Source organism: Natator depressus, chromosome 1 (assembly GCF_965152275.1).
Source record: "Natator depressus isolate rNatDep1 chromosome 1, rNatDep2.hap1, whole genome shotgun sequence".
NCBI classification, from domain to species: Eukaryota; Metazoa; Chordata; order Testudines; family Cheloniidae; genus Natator; species Natator depressus.
This window is the reverse complement of record NC_134234.1, coordinates 45545838-45571617: the sequence shown is the minus strand read 5'-3', so window position 1 is coordinate 45571617 and position 25780 is coordinate 45545838. Positions and strand designations below refer to the sequence as shown.

At 43.7% G+C, this 25780-nt stretch overlaps 1 protein-coding gene across 1 annotated transcript in view; it reads left to right on the top strand.

Annotated features, from left to right (window-relative positions):
• The window catches only part of FLT3 (fms related receptor tyrosine kinase 3), a 56695-nt gene extending 37929 nt beyond the window's left edge, over positions 1-18766 (top strand). The window contains exons 15-23 of the mRNA XM_074951259.1: positions 332-442; positions 2678-2831; positions 3377-3507; positions 5433-5566; positions 9780-9902; positions 13487-13598; positions 13679-13778; positions 15352-15457; positions 18632-18766. Coding sequence (XP_074807360.1) covers positions 332-442; positions 2678-2831; positions 3377-3507; positions 5433-5566; positions 9780-9902; positions 13487-13598; positions 13679-13778; positions 15352-15457; positions 18632-18766 — 1106 coding nt within the window. The remainder of the gene's footprint in view (positions 1-331; positions 443-2677; positions 2832-3376; positions 3508-5432; positions 5567-9779; positions 9903-13486; positions 13599-13678; positions 13779-15351; positions 15458-18631) is intronic.
• Positions 18767-25780: the final 7014 nt, after the last annotated feature.

Genomic DNA, 25780 nt, shown 5'->3' with positions numbered 1-25780 from the left:
CTCAGAACCTGCCAACCGTTCTTTATTTTATCACTTTCATAATATCTGTTTTTCAAGACCACAAAATCATCTCACAAAGCTTGTAGCTAGAACACAAACACAGAGAGAGAGAGAGAGAGAGAGAGTTCCATCTGTGATAGATAGCAGATAGAATATCTATTTATCTTAAAGTATTACTCTTTAGAACAATTTTCTACACAGTCACAGCATTATATCAATGGGATTAATGTAAAAGGAAAGCTTTCTATGCTGCAGAGAACCTAAACTTTTTAGGTTTCAAAGTCTAGCCTGTAAATATTTTTCTAAGTTTGTGTTGCTGTTGTATTTACAGAAAAATCTGACCCTTCTGAAGAAGATGCTCTAATGTCAGAGCTCAAAATGATGACTCATATTGGAAGCCATGAAAACATTGTGAATCTATTAGGGGCTTGCACCACATCAGGTAATAAACACCACATTGAAATATACTAACCTAAATCAATGTAAAGAAGACTTCTGAATGGAATACGAATACCTCAAAAATCGGCTATTAGCAGCAATATGAAGCATCTGTGAACACTGATAAATCCCAAATCCCATGGTTAGTTTGTTATTTCCAGTGTTGTGCTATGCAGTGGCCCAGATGCAGAAAATAAAGTGAGGGTAAAACGAAAGAGAATCTCAGGGCTTGTCTACACGCAAAAATTGTACTGCTTTAACTATACTGGTACAGTTGGTATAATTAAAATAGCACAGCCCACCTCCTGTGGATGCAGTTATACTGGGATGAATGTGTTTATACTGGAACAGTTAATTCCTGTGAGGAAAGGGGAATAAGCAAATATGGCATAAGGCACCTTTATATCAATATAACTATGTCCACACTGGGGGGTTGTACCTATTTATTTTTTGCAGTAGAAAATCACCAAAATAGTTACATTGGTACAAAAACTGTTTGAAGACCAACACTAAGAGGCAAAGAAGACTGGGTAGCCTGATGGATTGACAGGAAAGGAAAGAAAGTGGAGAGGGGTAAAAAAATGAAATGAAAATAAGAGAGTGGAATGAAGGATGAGGAGTGAGTGAAGCAGAGAAGGGAAGAGAAAGAAAAAGTGAAGAGGGGAGTGAACAGAAGAAAAGAGTGAGGATGGAAAAAATAAGAGGGCAGAGATTGTGGATTACTGTTGTTCTTTATTGTTTGTATTGTGCTGGTGCCCAGAAGCTCCAGTCATAGACCAGGATCCCATTGTGCTAGCTGTTGTACAAACACAGAATCAAAAGATGATCCCTGCCCCCGGATAGCTTACGATTTAAGTAATGTAGTCATACTAGTGAACACAGAGAGGATAAGGAAGCTATATAGTGTGAGCAGGGCCAAGATTCTACCTGGTGTTTGTATTTGTAATTGATTTGTTACATCCATCACACTGAAAAATAGGAAAGATTTGAGCCATGGGTGGTATTTTAAGGCAGAAATAATAATAATAACAATGAAATTTAATTTCCCCAGCTCATAGGAACAATAATTCCGTCGTGAAAAGAAAAGGAAGGCAGTTAAATAGATCATTGCGATTAGCTTTGAGACTGAGCCTGGGAGGATAGGGGGGATTCAGAGCCTGAGTCCAGCCCGAGCTGCAACTTCAAAGCACTGTCTACACAGCTATTTTGAGAGCAAGCCCTGCTAGCCCAAGTCTGTCAACCCAGGTCAAGAGGCTTGCTCCCAAGTGCTGTGTAAATATACTCTAAATGCCCCACCAATGAGTATGCCCCACATATGTCGGCACCTTCGTTCTAGATTGTCTTAGAACAGAGTTGATTACTAGAGTGTATGGACAAAATAATAAAATACTATGAATAATAAAATACTATGAATGAAAGTGGCTTAAATCAAACAACAGTAACTCAGTTTGCCATAACAAAAAATACTGTTAAGCAGGGCCCCAAACGTGTGGGTAAAGTAATATGAAAAGCTGCAGATTTTTCTCTTTTCTCTCCAGCAGGCAGTTTGAGGGAGAAGTGTATATGTCCAAAGTCCCAGGAAGTCTCTCAAACTCTCAGAGGAAGGGGTCTGGGCTTTAGGGGAAAACCAGGTTCTTTGCCATCCCCCCAAAAGCCATTATGTCATTTCCCAAAAACAGATGGACTCTACCTCATCTTTTGTGCCTACTCCGCCTTGTGTGGATGATAAGCTTCATAGATGGCACCCTCCAGACCTGTACACTAAGGGACAGATTTTTAAAGATGCCTAAAACTCATTGATGCCTAAAACTGAGGTGCCTAAAACTCATTGATTTCAATGGGTGTTAGGTGCCCACGTGCCTTTGAAAATCCCACTAGGTGCCTAAATACCTTTAAAAATCTGGCCTTTAGTCACTAGTGCTAGTGCTCCTCTGGTAACATTTTTGGGAGGGATCTTCGTTCCCCTTTAGTGATCCCCAATCCACCTTTGATGATACACATCTGGCAATGTCAGCCAGGCAAATTTTCTGAGATGTTTGCCTCATATCCATCAGTATCCGTTATTTATATGGAAACTGTAGAAGGTTCAGGCATTTAATATAGACCATACGTTGGGAGAAAATGTGGGTTCCTTAGGGCTTCATCAGGGATATAGAGGTGCTCCTTCCCCCCAGAAAGATTGCTTCGGTACATCCAGTGCCTGGACAGTAATAGATATTCATTCTATAAACTATCTCAGGACCAGTTTACTTGATTTTTGAATACTGTTGCTATGGTGACCTGCTGAACTACTTAAGGAACAAAAGAGAAATATTTCACCGGACGTGGACAGATATCTTCAAACAGCACAATTTCAGCTTTTACCACAATTTCCACTTGGATCGAAACCCCAGGTAAAATGTTCAGTAACAGTTTGAACGATAAGTAACCTATTATCAGTTAAGCGCGTGCATTGATACAACACCCTGCAAGCTCGTGTCCCGGAACACTTTGCAAAGCAAAACGTTGAGCCTGATCCTCAACTGCTGTAAACTGGCGTAATTCCTTTGAAGAGCTATGGATGGGGGCCAGTATGTAAACAAAACAAATCTCGCTTAAGGAGTGAATTGAGGAGTGTCCTTGAAGAAAGAACACCAGTGAGTTCTAGGCTCATCACACGCCAATCTTTGGTTTTCTGCAGGAAGAAACCCACTGGGAATTGGCTAAAAAATGGTCCTCTTTCTGCTGCAGTTCTTCTGATTGCACTGCAAGCATCATGAAACCCCTTCTGTGGATTTTGGCATTTTAAAGGGTCGTGCTAGATGTACAATAAGTAATAATTCCGTGCCAAAGGTTGTAATGGTAGTAACTGATGCCCTTTTCATTACAAAGCAGTTCACATTTAGATTATTATTTTATTTGAAGTTTGCAAATTTTTTAAATATGCCCCCTACTCCAGACAGGGGACTACATTAACAAATGGATCATATATTTCATTATGTAGAATGGATGACTTTGGAGGAATGCAACTGAGGCAAGACTCAGATTTGACCTCTGGATCAAACAGGATTACATTATATTCAGAGGAAGGTGAGAAATTAAGCATTTTCTTCTGAGTAACAATTGTAAAAAAACAAAATTGCTTTCTTTGTATTAGAGATGTGTATATAAATAGAGAGAAATCAATAGAGCTAGATTATAGTAAAAATGTAGGGACAGATTTTTATTTTATTTTATTTTATTTTTGGAGTGGGAACAGCAATTCCATACATGGTTGGAAAGACGGAAACATTTTTATGGCAGATTGATTTTTTTTAAAGGCCTGTTTCAGAGATTTGGAATATTGGAATTTGGCCTCATGAATGTGAGAAAGTTGCATAGGTTTAACTAAAGGTGTGAAAACTGACTGAGAATCATAGAATATCAGGGTTGGAAGAGACCTCAGGAGGTCATCTGGTCCAATCCCCTGCTCGAAGCAGGACCAACACCAACTAAATCATCCCAGCCAGGGCTTTGTCAAGCCAGGCCTTAGAAACCTCTAAGGATGGAGTTTTCACCACCTCCCTAGGTAACCCATTCCAGTGCTTCACCACCCTCCTAGTGAAATAGTGTTTCCTAATATCCAACCTAGACCTCCCCCACTGCAACTTGAGACCATTACTCCTTGTTCTGTCATCTGCCACCACTGAGAACAGCCGAGCTCCATCCTCTTTGGAACCCCCCTTCAGGTAGTTGAAGGCTGCTATCAAATCCCCCCTCACTCTTCTCTTCTGCAGACTAAATAACCCCAGTTCCCTTAACCTCTCCTCATAAGTCATGTGCCCCAGTCCCCTAATAATTTTCTTTGCCCTCTGCTGGACTCTCTCCAATTTGTCCACATCCCTTCTGTAGTGGGGGTCCAAAGCTGGACACAATACTCCAGATGTGGCCTCACCAGTGCAGAATAGAGGGGAATAATCACTTCCCTTGATCTGCTGGCAATGCTCCTATTAAAGCAGCCCTATATGCCATTAGCCTTCTTGGCAACAAGGGCACACTGCTGACTCATATCCAGCTTCTCATCCACTGTAATCCCCAGGTCCTTTTCTGCAGGAAAATTACATAAACTGCTGCAAAAGACTGGGTTGCCACTCTTATTTGAGTTTATTTTTAAATTGATTAGGAATCAGTTTAAACTAATCAGAAGTAAGCCACACTTTAACCAAATGAAGAGAGTCCACCCAGGGTATTGCACTGGCTTAACTAAATTGGTTTAAAAAATTACTTAATTTAATCGAGTGCAGCCTTCTCCTATAGACAAGGCCTATAGTTCCAGCAGAGATGGACTAGTTGGCAGAGAACAGGTAAGATGGTAATAGATGTAAGAAAAATGCATTTTATCACATAAGCTGCACATCTATCACACCAGTATCACCTCTGTAAGTGTAAGTGTGTGTGTGCATATGTGCATGAGAGTGAGAAAGAGAGAGGATCTCATAATTTTGCCAGTAACAATAAAAGTAAAGTCACAAATTGTATTTTACATGCATTAGTTTAGTTATAGTTTTGACTGAAGCCTTAGCTCTTGATCTGCTCTTATCAAAGTCAATAGGAATTTGCTAGTATAAGGACTAAGCCAATGTTTAGTAAGGATCTCAGGATTTTGCTTACAATTATTTTATGTATTTATTAGCAGTTATAGAAATAATAACAATAAAAGTGGTACTGGACTTTGAAGACATCTACACTTGACTCTTTCCCCTTATCTGTGTGAGAAGAATAAGTGCACAATGCACTGATTATGCTTCTTGATACTGTATCAGACAAGCCAATTGTAATGATTTATTGAGATAAATGGAGAAGGGGATTAAGCTACAAAAACTTTGCTTTACTTTACTTCTGAATGAATGTGTCCACCCAGAGGCTTACTGCACTTGAACTCCTGCACTTTAGCTTCACACCTTCAGTTAATTCATCTTCACTTTCCCAAGTGTCCCCAGGTAGTCACAAGCCCAAGGTCTGCTTATGTTTTACAGAAGAAATTAAATATATCAATGGAAGGGTGTATGAAGTGTATGAAGAGGAGGACTTCAATATGCTCACCTTTGAAGATCTTCTCTGCTTCTCATATCAAGTTGCCAAAGGAATGGAGTTTCTTGAGTCAAAATCGGTATGTTTAACCTGTGAACAATGTTTAGAGTGTAAAGAATAGAAAGACAGATCAAATTAGCAGCAGACTGTCTGAGATAGAGAGCTGTGAAGTGAGAGGTTTAAACCATATCTTTATTACAGGTTTTTAAATAACCAAAATAAAATACTCCTAGATTATGCCTTAAGGCTTGACTGTGTGTGAGCCAGGGCTGATGCATGTGTGATCAGAGGCAGATTACTGTTTTGTGGGGCCCTGGACCAGAGCAAATGGGGGCCCCTCCGCACTCCTTCTGCCTGCAGTCCCCCCAGCCCTCCCTCCCACCACTCTTTCTGGGGAGCGGGGGCTTCCCCCACTCCACCCGCCTGGCGCTTCTGCTGGGGAGTGAGGCGAGCGGGTTGGGGCACAGGAGCGCCCATTTTTCAGGGGGCCCCTAGTTGGCCAGGGCCCCTGGGCACGGGCCCCATTGGCCCAGTATCTAATGTGCCATGGTATGTGACACTTCCCCAGGGGTAGCCCAGGAGTACGTTGTGACCCAGAGACACCCTCCTGAGGCACAATTTCTCCTTGCTTACCCCTTGCTCTGGAGGAGTATTGATTTGCTGCTGATCTGTACTGGCAGCAGATTATAATATCCTCAGCTGTGTGTTAGGGGTTCAGCTGCATGGCTGGTGTGTTATGGGACAGAGTCAGGGCTCTGCCTACTATCCACCTACTCCCTGCCCACCTGCTTTGGGAGGGCAATAGCTGACATAGAGCACCCACTGGTCCTGTGCATCTGGACCCCAGGTCTGAGAAGCCCATATGGGGCATAAAAGGGAGTTCTTACTCCTCCTTATTCACCTCCATGAGCACACTGTCTAAGGGCACAATCTAGCCCTACTTAAAGTAGCAAATTATAAGTCCTACACTATACAGTAGCAATATATAGCTATGTAAGCTAATCAATCAAGGGAAAGTATGAAAACGAGAATCACTGCTCCTCCCTCTCCCAGGAACAATCATGGCTTCACAGCTACCTTTTGGGGCCCGTCCTGCATCATTCCACATGGAGCAAAAGCAGGTGTGAAGGTAGTTTGTCACTCACCCCAGGAGCTAAATCTTTGCTCTGGCTAAATGGAGAGAAAGATGAGCATTCGCAGAAGGAAAAGAAATATGCCCCTAAACAAGTGTTAGGTCTGTTCTCTATCCTATTCATCAACATCGCCAATTTAAGACACGTTCCTGGTGGTGCCTGAGATTGGAGGAGTTAACTGTTAATTAACAAAATGGCAATTGTGCACTTGAGGTTGGGGTCTGGAATCTGATTAAAAGAAGTTGTAACATTCACTCTCTGCTCATACCATGCCCCCTTTTTCCGCTTGTTCACCATTTCACAAGATGGGGTGAACCAGATATTTGCCCACCCTGCAGCGATTTGCGCTGGATGCACACTGCTGGTTTCGCACCTGCAGTCTCTTTAGCACTGTACTGCACAACGCCTTTCTTCTCCCTTCTTCTGCTTCCCTCAGGACAATGCAAGATTTTCTTGCCCTCTGCCCCTCTTCTCCCAGGACACAAGGTGCTATTGCAGGTGCAGAAATATCAGTCTGTATCCTGTATGTGCTAACGCGAAACACACATGCTCAACCCACCCTCTCTGTCCCTCAAGGTTTGGCCATGCCTTGTATGGGAGTAAGAGGGGAGGGCGGAGGTAGCCATGGGAGGAGGGTGGAGGTAGCCATGACATGTCTCCTAGAATTCAAAGTCTAAATATAACTACATCTGCATGCTTGTAGGAATAACAGAAGATGCTCCCCACAGGCAGCCAGCGGTAGGCAAGGGTGTTGCCACTTGCTCAGTGTGTATATTTCTTTGGCCAGTGCAGGATCTCACTCACTGTGTCTATCTGCTTTTGTTTCTGCAATCAGTATAATCAACCTATACACAACTATAATCTTCCACTTTAGCTCTTAATTTACAAATTCAGATTAGGCAATCCCAGCCATCTCTGCTTTTTGGCCAAATTAAAGTCAATTGAAAATCATTTCTTGAATCTTTGAGTTCTGTATTTTAAGAAAAAAAACAATTAGGGCCCAATTCATCTCACAAGGAGTAGTCTTAATCCTTGAGTAAACCTGTTGGTCTCATCTAGGAGAGCATGATCACTTAAATTCAATGACCAATGGGAATACTTGAGAAATAAGGTACTACTCAGTGTGAATAAATATGGCAGAACTGGACCCTCAGTAAATATAATTCAATTTGAGGTAGCAAACTGTGGGCCTAGTTCTGTGCTGATGTAGGCCAGTGTGGCTCCACTGAAATCTGGAGAGGCACCAATTTACATCAACAGATCATTTGGAACTATAGTTCTAAATTTCCTCTGCTTTTTAACATTGGTTCAAAAGTGCCTGATTTGGGGATATAAGCAAATAAACTGTTTAAATTTTCATTTGTACTGCCCCCACCTCCAGTTCAGTAAACTCCAGGGAGGATCTTCATTGTAAGAATGTGAGGTTTGATGCTTTTGCTGAGTTTTCAATGAAATCCCCTTGATCTCAGGATATAGACAAGGTCCTGAATAGCAGTACGTTGCTCTCTGTCATTAAACACACCCTCTCTCTACTTACTGCAGTTCAATCTCTCCTCTCTAAGAAACTAGATAGCAGACTCTGGCATAGGTGCTGGAACTAGGGGTGCTGGGGGTCCTGCTGCACCTCCTGGCTTGAAGTGGTTTCCATCATATGCAGGGTTAATGGTTTGGTCCAGTGGCTTTCAGCACCCCCACTATACAAATTGTTCCAGCACCCCTGTACTCTGGGCATGATCCATCTCCAGTACAGGTGGATTAAGATTTACTGGGTCCTGGGCACAAAGAAAATTTGCCCCCAGACCCTCCTCATCATGGGGCCCTGACCCCTGCTCCTCCTCTTCCTCCTGGGGCCCCACCCCCTGGCCAGGCCAGAAGCCAGAGCCAGGCTATGGTAAAAGCCACCCAGGGAGCTTTGGGCCACTGTGGGGAGCCCCAGATCCTCCACCAGTCCTGATTGGTGCACCCCAGGGGGCAGAGACACTGGCCAGGGGCTGCTCTTGGGCACCCCAGCCTCCCACCTGGCTCTGGCTTCTGGCCTGGCCAGGGGGTGGGGACATGGGGGAAGAGGAGGAGCAGGGGGCAGGGACACAGTTCTGGCACTGGTGCACCCCCCACTTCTACACAGGTTCTCCCACTCCTGCAGAGGGCCCCAAATTGTCTGGGGACCCTGGGCACGGGCCTGTACATTAATCGACTACTGATCTCCAATAAGATTAAGTAGAGTTTAAAGGGCTATGTCCTCCTTCCTAAGGGAGATTGGAAATTCCTCATTCTTCTGTCACAGGGCAAAGTTTGCATCAGTGGAAGGGGTCAGGGGTTCAGCTTCTTAAACCCATGGGTTCTCAATGAGCCATACAGATATCCTGGGAGATCTGCTGGAGCAACAAAGACCTTTGTTCTGAGGACCTAAGCCTACTCGTTATTCCCCAGCCACAAGGCACCTTACAGACTTCAGCCCGACCACTTCTATAGAAGCCATGTTGCCATGTTATACTTCTGACTATAAAACCAAACCTCAGATTGTGTCTGTGTCTCCACAGCATAGAGAATGAACCTATCCACACTACTACAGATTGGGTCTGTGGGGAGTAGTGGATTATGCCATGGAGAATAGCTAGTTTCCAATGCCCACCCCTTACCACAGTCCCCTCTCCCACTCCCAGCCCAGATATACAGGCTACAGTTCCTTCTGTTTGCAGAAGCGAAGAGGAGTGGGGGGTGGGCTCTAGCTATCAAACAGAAAATGTCTGTGGCTCAAGCTATGTATTAGCATTCTGGTGCCCTTTGAAGGTTTAGGTTTATCCAGTGTATAATCAAACTGTATTTCTGCTGTTGTTTTTTTCCCTCTGAAATGATAGTTGCTAGGGAGAGAGCCAAATAAGCCATTCAGTCTAATCTCAGCCTTCTCCTATTCCTCATAATAAACAAGTAATATTATTCCATAACCAGCTAGTAACTATGACATTAGTTCTGACATCCTGTCTTCCACTACACATATTAGCCTTGCAAAACCAAGTTATTTCACTTTTCCATGAATGCAGATAAAGTTGTTTGAGCAGGGAAAGGTGCAAGATTTTGCAGATGAAGCCAAAAACAATGAATAACAACTTCCATCTGTTGTAAAACAATGCACGGCACTAACCGGTTCTTTTTTTACAGTGCATTCACAGAGACCTGGCTGCCAGAAATGTATTAGTGACCTGTGGAAAAGTAGTGAAAATATGTGACTTTGGCCTAGCTAGAGATATAATGAATGATTCTAACTACGTCATCAGAGGCAACGTAAGCTCACGCCTACTTTACGTTTTTCACATAATTGTAAAAACTATACGGAACTGCTGAGCTGATAAATGCATATACAGCGGGATCGTTGTACTAGCTGGTAGTTATACATGTAGCTGGACATACAGGAGCGTAACCTCACTGTGTCACTGAAAGAGTTTTCTAGCCTTGGCAAATGAAAATAGTAGATTTGGTATTAGCCTACTCAGATTTGGGCTGGACCCTGCAAATGTTTGTATCGTAATCTAAACATTAGTTAATTTAAGGTTTCAGAGTAACAGCCGTGTTAGTCTGTATTCGCAAAAAGAAAAGGAGTACTTGTGGCACCTTAGAGACTAACCAATTTATTTGAGCATGAGCTTTCGTGAGCTACAGCTCACTTCATCGGATGCATACTGTGGAAAGTATAGAAGATCTTTTTATACACACAAAGCATGAAAAAATGGGTGTTTACCACTACAAAAGGTTTTCTCTCCCCCCACCCCACTCTCCTGCTGGTAATAGCTTATCTAAAGTGATCACTCGCCTTACAATGTGTATGATAATCAAGGTGGGCCATTTCCAGCACAAATCCAGGGTTTAACAAGAACGTCTGGGGCGGGGGGGGAGGGGTTGGGTGTTGGGTCATCCTTCAGGATAGGTTAATCCCTCAGACAGAGACAAACACCTACAAGATCTCTATCAAGCATTCTTACAACTACAATACCCACCTGTGGAAGTGAAGAAACAGATTGATAGAGCCAGAAGAGTTCCCAGAAGTCACCTACTACGGGACAGGCCTAACAAAGAAAATAACAGAATGCCACTAGCCATCACCTTCAGCCCCCAACTAAAACCCCTCCAATGCATTATTAAGGATCTACAACCTATCCTGAAGGATGACCCAACACTCTCACAAATCTTGGGAGACAGGCCAGTCCTTGCCTACAGACAACCCCCCAACCTGAAGCAAATACTCACCAGCAACCACATACCACACAACAGAACCACTAACCCAGGAACCTATCCTTGCAACAAAGCCTGTTGCCAACTGTGCCCACATATCTATTCAGGGGACACCATCACAGGGCCTAATAACATCAGCCACACTATCAGAGGCTCGTTCACCTGCACATCCACCAATGTGATATATGCCATCATGTGCCAGCAATGCCCCTCTGCCATGTACATTGGTCAAACTGGACAGTCTCTACGTAAAAGAATAAATGGACACAAATCAGATGTCAAGAATTATAACATTCATAAACCAGTCGGAGAACACTTCAATCTCTCTGGTCACACGATTACAGACATGAAAGTTGTGATATTACAACAAAAAAACTTCAAAACCAGACTCCAGCGAGAGACTGTTGCATTGGAATTCATTTGCAAATTGGATACAATTAACTTAGGCTTGAATAGAGACTGGGAGTGGCTAAGTCATTATGCAAGGTAACCTATTTCCCCTTGTTTTTTCCTACCCCCCCCCCAGACATTCTTGTTAAACCCTGGATTTGTGCTGGAAATGGCCCACCTTGATTATCATACACATTGTAAGGAGAGTGATCACTTTAGATAAGCTATTACCAGCAGGAGAGTGGGGTGGGGGGAGAGAAAACCTTTTGTAGTGGTAAACACCCATTTTTTCATGCTTTGTGTGTATAAAAAGATCTTCTATACTTTCCACAGTATGCATCCGATGAAGTGAGCTGTAGCTCACGAAAGCTTATGCTCAAATAAATTGGTTAGTCTCTAAGGTGCCACAAGTACTCCTTTTCTTTTTAGTTAATTTAAGAGTATGACACTGTGGGGCAGATCCTCGGCTGGTGCGAAACAGAATAGCTCCAGGGAAGTCACTGTATCTAAGTCACTGTGGCATAATCAGCACTTTATAAAACCCATTCAGTTTCATATACTAGAGAAGAAGGGTGAGGGAAGCAAGATCTTAGAAAAGAATTCAGGCTGTGTTACCGTTGATTTCAGCATGAGCTCCGAAGTAGGAATTTTTTTTGGGGGGGGGCGATAATTAGAGCCTGCTCTGTTAATGAATGTATTATTTTAGACTAATGTAAAGGCTTGGGGAGGCTTTTGGGGACAGGGATGAGTAAGGGTAGAAAACAAAAGTTCTGAGGCCACACTTAAGAATTCGTAGGGGCACCCAGGGTGATTCCTTTGATCTGTGTGAGAAGGAGGACTTGGATGAGGTTTGCCAGGTGTGACGAAGTGGGGTTTTAGTCATCTTGTTACGTTGCATGTGAGTCTTACTGTCCTATACTGATACTGTGTGTACCTCCATTTCCCTGTGTACTGCACCAATACTTCGGTGGTGGGAATTGGGTGTGTGATTTTTGCTGAGGCCCTCAGGGCAGGTGAGGCTGCTCAGCGGTCTGCACATATGCTATGGCAGTGCCCTTCGTAACCTCAGACCCAGGAGGGTGTGTGACCAGGTGACACCTTTTGCCTGGGAAGCAGAACAAAGAGGAGGAGGAGGAGCAATAGGGGTGTCAGAGGTCGGATCACTGGAAGCTGGGCAGTCTGCTTGGAGGACTGGAAGAGGGGGAGTACAGGGCATCTGGCCCAGGACTCCCCAAGATGGACTTGGCTGAAAGTCATTGATTTCTTTGATAGCAAGCTCTGTTCTACGCTGTGTTCCTTTCAGCTAGTAAACCATTCTGTTCTACATGGTGGCTGAGAGTCACTGCTGACTGCGGAGTTGGGGTGCAGGGCCTTCTGGCTTCCCTAGGAGCCCCACCTGGGCAGACTCGCTGCGGGAAGCACACGGGGAGAAAGGAGATGCTGAATGCTCCAAGGTCAGATCCAGGAAGGTCGAAGCTGTGTAAGCTTCTTGCCCTGGTGACAATATGCTCAGAGAGAGGAGGCATGCTCCCCCAGAGTCCTGACTGGCTTCGTATGGAGTAGTTCCAGAGCATTGACCCGATGACCGCGTGACACCAGGCATGGAGGATGCCAAGCAAACCACTCACAGGACTTTGTTGATCAGCTTTCTATTTATATGGAGCTAGATTGTAACCTTACAACCTGCCCTGAGTGAGGGGCAGCACACAGCTGCACTAGCCCAGGAGCAGGCCATGGAACAAACTGTGTCAGAGACTCACAGCTCCCCTCCTGATTCCCCATTGTTCTGGGGCTGGAGCAAGTTACTTCACCCCAGTCCATATGTGTGCCCCACTGGCTACTCAGGTCAGTGAGTAGTCTGTCAAACCAGAGCTCCTCCCACTTCCTGCCTTCTCCACTCCCCATCTTTGAGCTTGCTCATAGTGAGTAGCCCCATCTCTCCTCTTCATGGCCAGCATCACAGTCTAAGCAAGACCAAGAAGAGGAGTAAGAGGGGGCCTTAATCTCCTGCATAGCAAAGTAAGGACTCTGACAATGTAGCCCACGGAAGGCAAACAATCTTAGAACCTGTCATACAGAAGCTTCACCTACAGCTCGATGAGCTGTTTGCAGCAGCTATTTAAAATGAGTCTCTATTTTTCTGTCTACAATCAGACTTTGATTGTACGTGGGCAGTGAGCACTCTAAGAAATCGGCCATACTGTGTGTAGAAAATAGTAATCAAGCTCCTTTTCCATCTCTTTGTACAGGCTCGGTTACCAGTCAAATGGATGGCTCCTGAAAGCTTATTTGACAGGATATACACAATTAAGAGTGATGTCTGGTCTTATGGAATATTACTGTGGGAAATATTCTCTCTTGGTATGTTCTATATCATAACAGAAGAGCACCACTTTTCCCTAGTCTCCTGTATGCTAATATTTCCACAATATTTTTCATAGGTGTGAATCCTTATCCTGGAATTCAGGTTGATTCAAACTTCTACAAACTCATTCAAAGTGGATTTAAAATGGACCAGCCATTTTATGCTACAGAAGAAATGTAAGTGTATGTTCTAGGTACTGTGTAGGGTGGGGATTAATTGTTAATCAAGTAGTTATTTTTCTTAATGCTATATTTATATTTATTCCACTCCTTTGCCCTCTACCCTGCCTAACAGAGGTATTCCAGGCAAAATCACATCTTTCTCTAACTCTGGTGCAGGATATTTGTTAATGTAGCGTTTGTCCAGAAGCAGAAATTATTATAGTGTCATGATCAGCAGTGAACATTGCATTTGTTTGAAAAGACCAGTTTACTACCCGTTTTCATTTGGTCCTTACATTCTCAGAAAACTTCCTCTTGGGTTGGTATTTCAGCATCTTCAGCTCCATTCATGCAGGAGGGTTTATTTTCTATATGAAGGGTTACACAAAATCCATGTTAGATACTAAATAAAGATCTCATGAACTTTCTCTTCTTTTTTTTACTGAACCCAGCTGTGTCCAATTCAATTCCAGGGAGATGTTGGTGCCTTTAGAAGAGGCGAGTGATAACACAAAAGGGTTTGGGTGGGAGCAGGAGACAGGAGATGCAGGGGCATTGTAACTCTTGTGCTTCTCAGTGTGAGCATTACAAGCAACATGGAGTCTGGTGTGGATATTCAAATTCCATGGAGATTACACCCTGCAAACACCTGTGTCTGTGTGCTCTGCCAAAGGGGAGGAGTCCTAGGGGACAAAAATGGAGAGAGGGGAGAAGGCAGAGGGGCTGCAAGACATTGAGCAGAAAGAAAGGGAAGGATTTTGGTTTCTCTGGGCACCCCGTTGCAGACCTTTTGACATTTACCAGGAAAAGCCTGTAGACATGTTGATATCCATGAGGCCAGGTACACGTATTGCAAAGCTATGGGCATTGCAATGTCTTCAGGCTCTGCCTGTAGATATTGTAATGCCTGGGAAGTTGCATATATACATTACAATGTTTATGAGCCCAGCAGGGATTTCTGTGGAAATTGTAAGCCCCACAAGGATTTATGTTGACCTTATAAGTTCTCAAAGGACTTCTGCAGAGACTATAAACACTTCATGGACTCCTGTGAAGACTCTGTGTGGACTTCATATAAATTCCACAAAGACTTTTGCACGGTTATGCTCCATAAAGAACCCTATGGAGATTATATGACTATGACATTCACTTAAAGTGGGGGCAGGATCAGCCCCATAGATACTGTCCACCATTTCTTAGGAGGGAAATGTTCTCCTACTATTCCCAGTGTGGAAGGTAGATCTATTGAATCATGTTAACATTGCTAAGATCTCACATGATAAGTGATATGTAACATGATAAGTAACTAACAACCCAGGGTGAAATCCTGGCCCCCGTGAAGTCCACCAGGAGATTTGATGTTGACTTCAAGGGGTGAACTACAGAGTTTAATGTATGCACTCTCATTCTTTTTATTTATCTTTCTGAACAAATAAATCAAACCTTAATTCTTTATCAATATCTTTCTGATACTCCATAATACAGTCTGTTGATCTTTGGCATTTCCGTAACGTCAATTATCATAGTATTTAACCATTGATACATTTTCTTTGGAAACTGTCACATATTTCTTCTTTTGTTCCTGCAGATACTTTGTAATGCAGTCCTGTTGGGCTCTAGATGCTAGAAAAAGACCTTCCTTTTCACAGCTGCGTTCCCTTTTAGCACGGCAGCTGGCTGATGCAGAAGGAGCGGTATGCAATCATGCAAACACAGAAAATGCTCTGTTTTGCAGCTCTGAATTTTAAATGTATCTTTAGAGTCCATAATAAGGTGTTTGGAAATGATGGCTCCTATTGCTGACCCACTTCATTAGAAATGATCCCCAGGGACACCCCATCATGTCATGGAGCTGGTTTCTTCCTTTAGCTGAGCCATTCACAGAGGACTGAGCTGAGATGTAGGAGGAATCCGTTTTGCAGAATTTTTTGTGTGTTGCTCTGGGACACAGGGACATTTGTGTGCCCTCCTGGGACACAGGGACTTCCTCTTTCCTGCCTGTTTCTCCAGTTCAGTGCAGGAAGGTCACTAACTGTCTCTCTGTGCCCACAGAAACTAGTTCCCCTTTTGTAAAAGCTAATGCAGCTGGCTTTGTGGTCTACTGGCAATGCTGATGGCTGCTCTATGTGGGGATCTGAGTTGGGACATATTGCAGGGTCTGTCAGGGGCTAGGAGTGTTGTGGGTGCAACATGCTTAAAGTCCTGGAGGAGGGAGAGCCTTATGTCATTCTCAAATGGCCCCCCTCTGCCAGTAGAACTAATGTTGACAGGGTCTGGAGCAATAGTCCACCCTCCTTAGATGGAGATGTGTCATCCTGATGCTGACAAATAGGAATATGGAGGATCCTAGTGGAGCTTATTTTCCCTGCCAAAAAAGTTATCCCAGTGAAAAGATGAACTAACGCCTTTCAAAGCCATAGGTTCCCAGCTGGCTTCCTGCACTTAGCAGGCCAAACAAATTTCAAGGACGATGTGTCCTTGATAAGCTTTATACTGATTATAAATTAACCTTGCTGCTTCTGCCTTAAGCCTTCCTGCAGCAGTAGGCTGACAGCAGTCGTTAATTTAACCCAATAGTGTCCCTTCTCCTTTGGTAGTTCTCAATAGACTCACTGAGCATGCTCAGTAGAATGCACATACTGTCATCACTGAGGGCCACCTTGCAAATGGGGATGAACTGTACAAAGGGGCTGGGGTTTGTATGTTGCACGTGAGCTTTTGAAGGAGGGTTGCATTGAAGTCCAGAGACAAAAAATCCACTGTTGAACTAAAAAAGACATTTTTTTCCCTCACACCTTTTATCAGCTGAGATATTTTTCCTTCTGGGGAAGAATTTCCCACAGGGGCTGAATGTTTATTCTCCTATTCCACATTTTTGCTGGAAAATAGCCTGGATGCACTCTCACAGTCTGAATTCAGATGGCAGCAAGGTACAAAACTGTTACAGACCATCTAGCATATTTTCTGGCTGTTATGAGCAAGCCCTCAATGCGTTGTGGCTTCCCCAGTATTTTCTTGATGTGTTTGTTGTCTTATACACGTGACAAATGCTACTCGTGTCACTTACAGCACTTCTGGAAGGTGCTCAGATTCTGCAGCAATGAGGGTACTATAAGAACTTGAATAGAATTATAGATAACCTGTGTGATACTGATTGCTAGGAAACTGTGTGCAATAGGTAACACTGTTATAAATGACCATTACTAGAGATTAAACCTTGAGAATTACATGTAATCACTAATCAGTTTCAGTGTTCACACCACGTGACTCTCCAGTGCACTCATAAGGTAATGTGTGCTACTAGCAGGGTTGCAGCAGGGATCCTCTCCTGTGTGTGTTGGGTGAAGTTAAGGAGGAGGTGATTCAAAGGGCAACCCCCTTCTGCCTTCCACCAGAGCAGTGGGGATGTGGGGTGAGAGGTCAGTCATGACCCAGTCCTCCTCCATTGAAAGCAAGGGTTTTTGGAAGACCACTTGTGGGCTGACTTCACCCCTCCAGAGATGCAGGAGGTGCCGTGAGAGTAGATCTGGCCTCAGTCTTCACAGGTGCCAGGGTCAAAGGTAAAGAAAAGCCAGTAATATCAAATAAATGTACACCTGGCCCGTGAGACAAGATGGGCGAGGAAATATATTTTATTAGACCAGCTTCCGTTGGTGAGAGAGACCAGCTTTCAAGCTTCTCTCTCTGATATCCTGGGGCCAACATGGCTACAACAGCACTGCGTATGCTTGACCTGTTTATTGTGTACAACTATGAGGCCAAGTTCTGTCCTATTCCTATGGCCTCATTGGAAAATCTGAAGGGAAAGCATGTAGTAGGGATCAATCCTGCAGCTCAATCCGGAGTTGAGCATTCTAGCTCTGATCCAGCAAAATACATCAGCACATGCTTAACTTTAAGCATGTAACTAGTCCTGTTGAAGCCAATGGGACTATTCAGGTGCTTAAAATTAATCACATGCTGAAGTGGTTTTCTGCACTGAGGCCAAAGTCCTCAGCACCTTGTGGGATTGAACCTTTATTATGGGGCATGGCAGATCTCCAGCCCAGGCCTAGCTCTGCTAAACGGTCATGGAGAATCTATTCTGTCTGACCTCCAAAACAAAAGTCAGGAAGGTATGTAATGGATCATGGTCATGGAGGCCAACGTGTTTGTGCAAGGGAATACCCAAACCCAGCTCTTACGCACAGCGCCTTGAAATATTTAATTGTATTCCTAGATCTCTGCATTCCCAGAGACTGATTTTCTTCAAGTTTCTCACGTCAATAGGACTTAAGGACATCCTTAAGTACATGCTTCAGTGTTTTGCTGAATTTGGGGCTAAATGCACCTGTTTGTCAGATCGGGGTCAGATCACTTTCTCCGCAGGATTTGAATTTGACCTCATGGTTTGGAAAATGGATTTTTTCCCCCAAACAATTTAACATTATTGAGAGCAAAATGTTCAAGATGCTGGCAGCTAAGCTGCATCTGCTAAAACATGAGCACACATCCATTTTCATGCACAAAATTCACATGTGGCTTTATTATAACTAATTCCTTAGTAACTGCAGTAAATTAATAAATGCAGTTGCACACATTTGGCAGGCACAACTTAGACAAATAGTTTTAAAAATATGGTCTTAGATGGTTATTAACTTTACAAGAGAGTGCTTAGCAAAGATTTACTCTCCTGTACTGTGGCTGCAGTGCATTCAACTTTACAGCTGGTATTCATTACTATATTACTTGCTATTTTGCTAATATCGTTAAATTGAATTTAGATATGCAAATTCAGTATTATGAGGGAAAACCAGATGCTAATGTACTCTGTTGTGTTTAGAGCAAATAATAACTTATATAACTTACTTTCCCTTCCTAATATATAGGTCTATCAAAATATGGAGAGCAATATTTCTACACGCCCTTCCAATTCTAAAACCAGACCACCTGTGAGCAGGGAAAATGAATGCCTTCCATCCACTGATCCATCCCAGGATGAAGATTCTCAGTTCAAAAAATAATCCAGTTTCTGGACTTTACCTAGAAATTCATATAAGCTCTGTATATGATTAATGTTTTATGTCACCACTATACGTAAACAGATTATTAGCTGCTGCTATATTAGCATTTCTTACAGGCAATTCCATCATCTCATACCGTGAAGGGAACCTTTATTCAAATTCATCATTTTAAATCCAGAAAATGCATTTACCACAAGCCAGAAGCAGTATGTATTTTTGATCCATGACTTTTTGACGCATCTACAACTGAAAACCTTCCAGTAACAGCTTTATGGAAGCTGTGTTTAATCAAGGCATTGCATTCAAACTACCATATGCTGCATTGTAAGCAAACATGAAAATCTTAAGGCATTTTCAAACTTGCGTGCTTTAAAGTCAGGCATCTAAATCCTAGCACTCTGGTTTTTCAGAAGTGTTTCTCACACACAGCTCCCACTGAAGTTAATGAGGATTGAGAGTACACAGCACCTTTGCCAATCAGGCCACTTGATTTAAAGATCTAACTTTAAGCACCTGTGTTGGAAAATGTTGGCCGTTATTGCCAAGAACCTAATATGGTTTTGAGTATTTCTGATCGTTTGGTTTTGAATCTTTTCATTCCTTTACATTTCCTGTTAGACGTACAGCTTGAGTTCTTATACCTCTGCCAGATGGACACACTTCATTTTTAATGAAGCTATTTTAGGGGCATAATCTCATCTCTGTGATTCAGCAACCATTCAACTCCCAGGAGTTTTAATGAGAGTTACATGTACAAATCCCACTACACTGAGATGAGACTATACCTCTCTATCTCCTTTCCAGCTTTCCTATGAGAAAAATCCCTGAGGTGATCTTCCTATAGATTTGGAGATATATTATTTTCCTGTTGATGATATGGGATGTGTTGGCGCAACTTCTAGGAATGCTAACCAGAGATGTGTGCATAACTCCAGTAAATCAAGAAGAGAATAAGCTTTTTAAACCATTTTTCTCTTTCTGCCCTACAGGAGTTGCTAACCACATTCAGCACTTTCTTTGGTAACTTCAGTAGGTGTATCATTATTTTGATTAAATGGTATCCCATAAATTAAGCTGCTATTTACTAACAACCTCCTGACAATGATTAATAAATCTGTTCTTGTACAGCAATAATGCATTACGTATCTAGGTTAACATTTATTACTGAATTATCAGATGGCAATGTTGTATACCAGATATAAAATCCTACCTTTGAAATGCAAATGTAGCAATAAACTTTCTTCAAGTATATTTTTCTTTTGTTTCTGGAAAAAACAAACATGCTTGGTGTCTTTCAAAAGGGCTTTTTTACCCAGTATATGGAAATATGAATAATTTCAAAATACTCAGAAAAGGGACGGCACTGTTTAGCATGGTCGAACACACATCTTAAAAGCAGATGAAAAGAAAGGGTTGTGAGCCTTCCACAGAGAGAGGGGCCATTTGGACAGGGTTTTTGGCCATTCTGAGTTTTAGAGCTCTGTGGATGAACTGTACATGTCGCGCATGCCGTTCATATTGCCTGCTGCATATAGCACACACGTGTGTGTACAAAGATACCGGGTAAGATTCTGTCCTCCACTGAAGATAGGGCAATCAGAACCTCCCTTACAAATCTTGGGCTACCTGAATCTGAGATCTGGGCACACAGCAGTAAGTTGGTGTTGTGTATTTGCTATTCCCACCTCCAGATGTGAGGAATGGCTGGAGAGGAGCAGAGCTGGAGTAAGGGGGCTTCGAAAGGGAATAATGGCTCTTAGAGCCAGAATTCCTTCCCTGGATGTTCCTGGTTCAGCACAGCAAAATGCCAGCCCATTCACAGGCTTGTGCAAAACCACAATATAGCCCCTTTTAAATGGCTGTTTTACAATTCTCTCTCTCTCTCTCGCTCAAAAAAAAAATGTTAACCTTGGTGTTAAACATGTTGGGTGTTATACAGCGACATGGAGGTGCACAACATTGACCAGAGAAGATTCATTACATGAGTGTCAAAACCCTGAAATCTGATACGGAGACAGGTACTGTGGGCAGCTAAAATGTTAGTGGAATAATTCCTAATACCTCTCGGGGCTTCTGGGATGAGGAGGGAGTAATATATGATTTTGTTTCTAGTGCATTTTTTCTGCATTTCACCTCAGAAGGGAATAGAATGGCAAAGAAATTTCTCCTTAATAAGGGAAAACAAAATAAAATGCCAGGGATAAGAGGTAAACTGGTCCAATAATTAGGACACTAGCCTAGCACGTAGGAGATCAAGGTTCACTTTCTTGCTCTTCCACAGCTTTCCTGTGTGACCTGGAGCTAGTTGGTTGTAACCCCTCTGTGCCTCAGTTCCCCATGTGTTAAATAAGGATATCACTTCCCTACATCACAAGGTTGTTATGAGGATGAATACATTAAGGATTGTGAGGCTCTCGGCTACTGATGTGAAGAGGGTCATATAGGTACCTAAAATGGCTAAGTTTGATACAGAATGGGCTTTATATCTTTAAATAAGGATCAGTGGAGCTGCCCAGAGGATTATGGGACATCAATAAAGCGTATGGAACCATCGTTCTTAGTGAAAGTCCCTGCTAGAAAGATGAGAGAGAGCGCACTGAAAACTTTAGAAGAACCATTAAACTAAGAAGCATTTGAACAGCAGTGATCCTGCCACAGCCAAAAGAATGATAACAAAGGTTTAAAAATTAATTGGATCTGCTACCATAAAAAACATCATATGTTCCCCCCAAGGTTTAAAAAACCGTTATGAAACAGAGAACAAAATAGGAAATACGATAACAAACTAAACTGAAGTGCAAGATACACTCAACACTACCCCCAACCTTCATGACTGAGGCTCCTAGGTGATCCAATTGATTTGTTTTTATTTTTCTGCTAGGGGGCAGTACCAAGTGACCCTGGTCAAATTAGCCAGACTTTTGCCTATTTTTGTAGACAGTTGTAAAATCATCATCCACAAGAGAGGGTCCAGTCACCCCTCAAATGGATATACCTCCCTTTTTGACATAGCCATGAAGAAAAAAGTCATGGCACCTGTACCAGAGGCAAGGCATTTCAGAATCTACATCAAGCCTAAAATGATGAGCTAAATTCATAGCTTGTGAATGTTAAAATACTGTCAAACGTCATGAAATATCCATGAGGAGTCGCAGTTAATTACAGTTACACTTTTATTTTATGCTAGGGTTAAAGCAGAGGAAAAGCCAGGGCACCCGCCACGCATTGTTTTAATGTTGGACAGTAGGTGGCGCCCTAAGATCACTTTTTCAGTTTTTCTGTCCCGGGATAGCCCTGCAATACTGTATAGTTGTAGTCATGTATATATGGTTTATACAGCATTTTGCATATCTAAAGTTTTGTACAAACTTAACAGTTAATCCTCACAAAAACCTGGCATCCTGCTCCCCCTATCCCTACCCAAGTAAGGTCCATTGGCCTCAATAATCAATATTAGCATTTTAAAATCCTGTAACTGAATGCAATAAAAGAAAAAAGAACGATTTTAAATAGCTCTGCCTTGGGGCTTTTTGTCCAAATTCAACATGGCTACTTAACGTGATAGTCAAGATGGCCCATTTGCTTCACTCTCTTTGCAATGATTAATTGATATGGGACAAATTCTGCCCTCAGTCCCACTTATACTTATCTCGGGGGTAACTCTGGACAGTATTTGGCTCTATAGGTTTATTAAGGTCAGGCTTGATAAAGCCCTGGCTGGGATGATTTAGTCGGGGATAGGTCCTGCTTTGAGCAGGGGGTTGGACTAGATGACCTCCTGAGGTCCCTTCCAACCCTGATATTCCATGATTCTATGATTATTCAGCTGAGTTTTCTGCATAGATCCAGCCGTTGTCTAAGTGGTATGGACAGTGGACTGGGGGACTGGAACTCCCTGGGTCTGGGGTTTTTTTCTCTGCCACTGTGAGAACTTGAGCAAGTCACTTGCACAATCTGTTTTCCCAGTTTTTCCACAGGCTAAATAAGGGCTGGGAATTCTTTCTTACTTGATTTGCCAGGGCCTTACTCTCCCCTTACAGGATATAAGTAACTCTTATTGGAGTCAGATGCACACAAAGTGCAGGATCAAGCCCAGGACGCTCCAAACGGCATTTTCAGATTGTCATACTCTGGGATCTAAAACCATATTTTACTGAGGGCTGAGGCCCTGCTTTGTCTGAACGTAGAGTTCAGCCAACTTAGCCTGAGGAGGGCAGCATGGGCCAGAGACAGAACCGGCCCTTTGGATTCAATACATCTGAATTCTAAGGTTAGTTGTGCCCCTCACTCTTTCTGGGGCCTTGGATAAGAGTCTCTGCCTCAGTTCTCCAGATGTGTAAAATGGAGAAATAACTGCTTTACCTACCTCACAGGTGTGCTCGTGCCTAGATGGGCACATTACCTCAGATGATAGAACTGCCTGGAAATCCCGTGTTTAGAAAAGGAAACAGAGGTCTGATCCTGCTCCCCTTGAAGTCAATGGGAAAGTTTCCTTTGGTTCCAGTGAGAGCAGGTTTGGGCCCCATAAGAAGGGTTTGATTTTGTTTATTTTCATCTTCATGTAGCCAAGAAAGAAAGAAAGAAAGACTTGGGAGGAGAGAGGAAGCATGGAAAATTTCATCCTGGAAGATGATTCTGGATAATTATGAGCCAGTTAAATCAGGAGGTTGTAATTTAAACATGTTACTACTTTGGCTATAGCATCCACTATTAGCTACTGCTGTAATTCTTAGCGAGCCTGAACCTGTTCCCATTAAAGTCACATAAGAATTCAGATACTGTCTTAATAGGAATAATTCTGGGACTAGTAGTGGTTCTAATTATTATTCGTACAGTACCTGGGCAGTGCAACGGTGTTTAAATGACAAATAAAATCAGGGTCTTATACAAGCCCCAGTCCTACAAACCTTTACTCAAGCCCGCAATCCATACTCATGGGAGTAGGTTTATTCCGTCCCTTAGAGTAAGGAGTTGTAGAATTGGGTCTTTAGCAGGGATGCTGGAACAATTTGTACAGTGGCCGCGCTGAGAGCCATTGAACCAAACTGTGAACCCTGTATATGATGGCAACCACTTCAAGCCAGGGGGTGCTGCAGCACCCCCAACACCCCTAGTTCCAGCACCTCTGGTCTTTAGCTGGACATAGCGGGGGATGCTGTCAAGCAAGATGCGATTGCAGAGAAGGCACTGCGAAGTCTCTTGCTATGGAAGACAGTGTAGAAAATAGAAAAGGAGGACATGTGGCACCTTAGAGACTAACCAATTTATTTGAGCATAAGCTTTCGTGAGCTACAGCTCACTTCATCGGATGCATACTAAAGACAACAGTTAATTAATTGAGTCATAATGATTCAATTCGTCCGAGAGAAGGCTACCCTGGCAGTTTGCAGCGGATAGTGCTCTAGGTGTTTACAAACCATATTACAGCTGGAATTTCACTTTTTCCTGAGGAATGGAGTCAATATAAAGCCACTAGCAAAAGTATCCTGCGCGCCAGTCACCAGAGAGCCCCTGCACTTCCTGTTCGCCGGGGAGTCGGGCTTCCTTAGGAGCTGGATTGGCAGCTCTACCGCTCGCGATGTCCTGCGAGTTATATAGTCTCTCCGTGCCTCGGTTTCCCCATGGGCAATAGGGGGGTGAAAACGTTCTCGACACCTTTGTAAAGCCGTGCCGTAGGGATGAACAGCACCATGGTAATACCGACCACTGTGTCGTTCCCGGAGTCCGGGGGTTCGGGTCCCCTGACTTGGGTGCTGTGCTAACACATGGGAAGACATGGCTTCCCTTTGACCCCAGTCCGACCCGCGGGCTGCCCGGGGAGCCCTGCCGCATCGGGCCCCAGGCAGCCGGCGCGGAAGGAGGGTGGAGTGTCCCTGTGCATGGAGGTGAAGACGGACTGGGCAGCGGGCCTTGGGCTGTAGGCACAGGTCTGCGGACGACAGGCGGGTGGGCGATCCTGGGGGCTAGTCCCTGCTGTTGTGAATTGCTCTAGCAATCCCTAGAGAGAGGGCTTGGGGGCCCAACTTGTCCTGCATTTCACGAGTCCCTCTTTCGGGGTGTGAAACTGACCGGCTTTCTTCAAACTGCCACAGGGAAGAGCAGGTTCATTCGTTTCATTCTCACCCGCTCCCGGCAGTTTCACCAGACCACACTCTCAGCCCAGACCAAGAGCCCGCTTCGGCCAGGTTGGAGCCGGGCTCTGCACCAGCGGAATCAGTGGGGTTTGTGCCAATGATTTCAATGGGAGCGGGCCTCCGAATCCTGGTGTAAATCCGAAGGGATTCCACTGAAGTTGATCGACTTAGGGTGCAAACTGGAGCAGAGCATGACGCCTTATTAAGCCAAACGTGCAGTGGAGGGCTGATTAAAGGGGACGACAGTCTGGCTTTAGGACTAAATTCATGGGCAGTGCCTTCTTATTTGGGAGCAATCCCTGTGACTGATGTTTTTGCTTCCTATGCACTCACAGAGAGTCTAGAGAACACACCTTTCATCTCCACCGAGCAAGAGGCCCCCTTGGCCACCCCCGTGGAAGGAGAAGTTATTTAATGCGTAGAATGGCAAATTCCCTCTAGAGACGGGGGGCATCACAAGTAACCCCACGTTTTACCCTAGGGCCGAGCGAGCAAAACACTGGCATTTGGGCTGACTGAAGAAAAGGGGAGCGGGGGCGTGTGTACTTCTCTGTAAGGACAATGAAAAGCTGATGTCGGAGCTTATGCTGCCTGCCACTCTGCGTGATTTTAGCGAAGTGAAACTCAGCCACATTCTCATTAAGTATTTCGTGTGCACACATTTGCAACCGAGCCCACTGCGAGCAAACGCTCGCCTTCTGCTCCGCTCCTAGCGGCGTGTATTTAAACAACCCTAAACCCAAGGATAAAAGTATTGGCTTATTCTGCAACTTAATCTACATCAAAGCCCCGGGGGCAGGCAGCTTGAAAAGCTCCAAGATGTTATTTTAACTCCTTATCGTGTCTGTGCTTGAGGGGGAGTCATAAATTCCACAGGGCC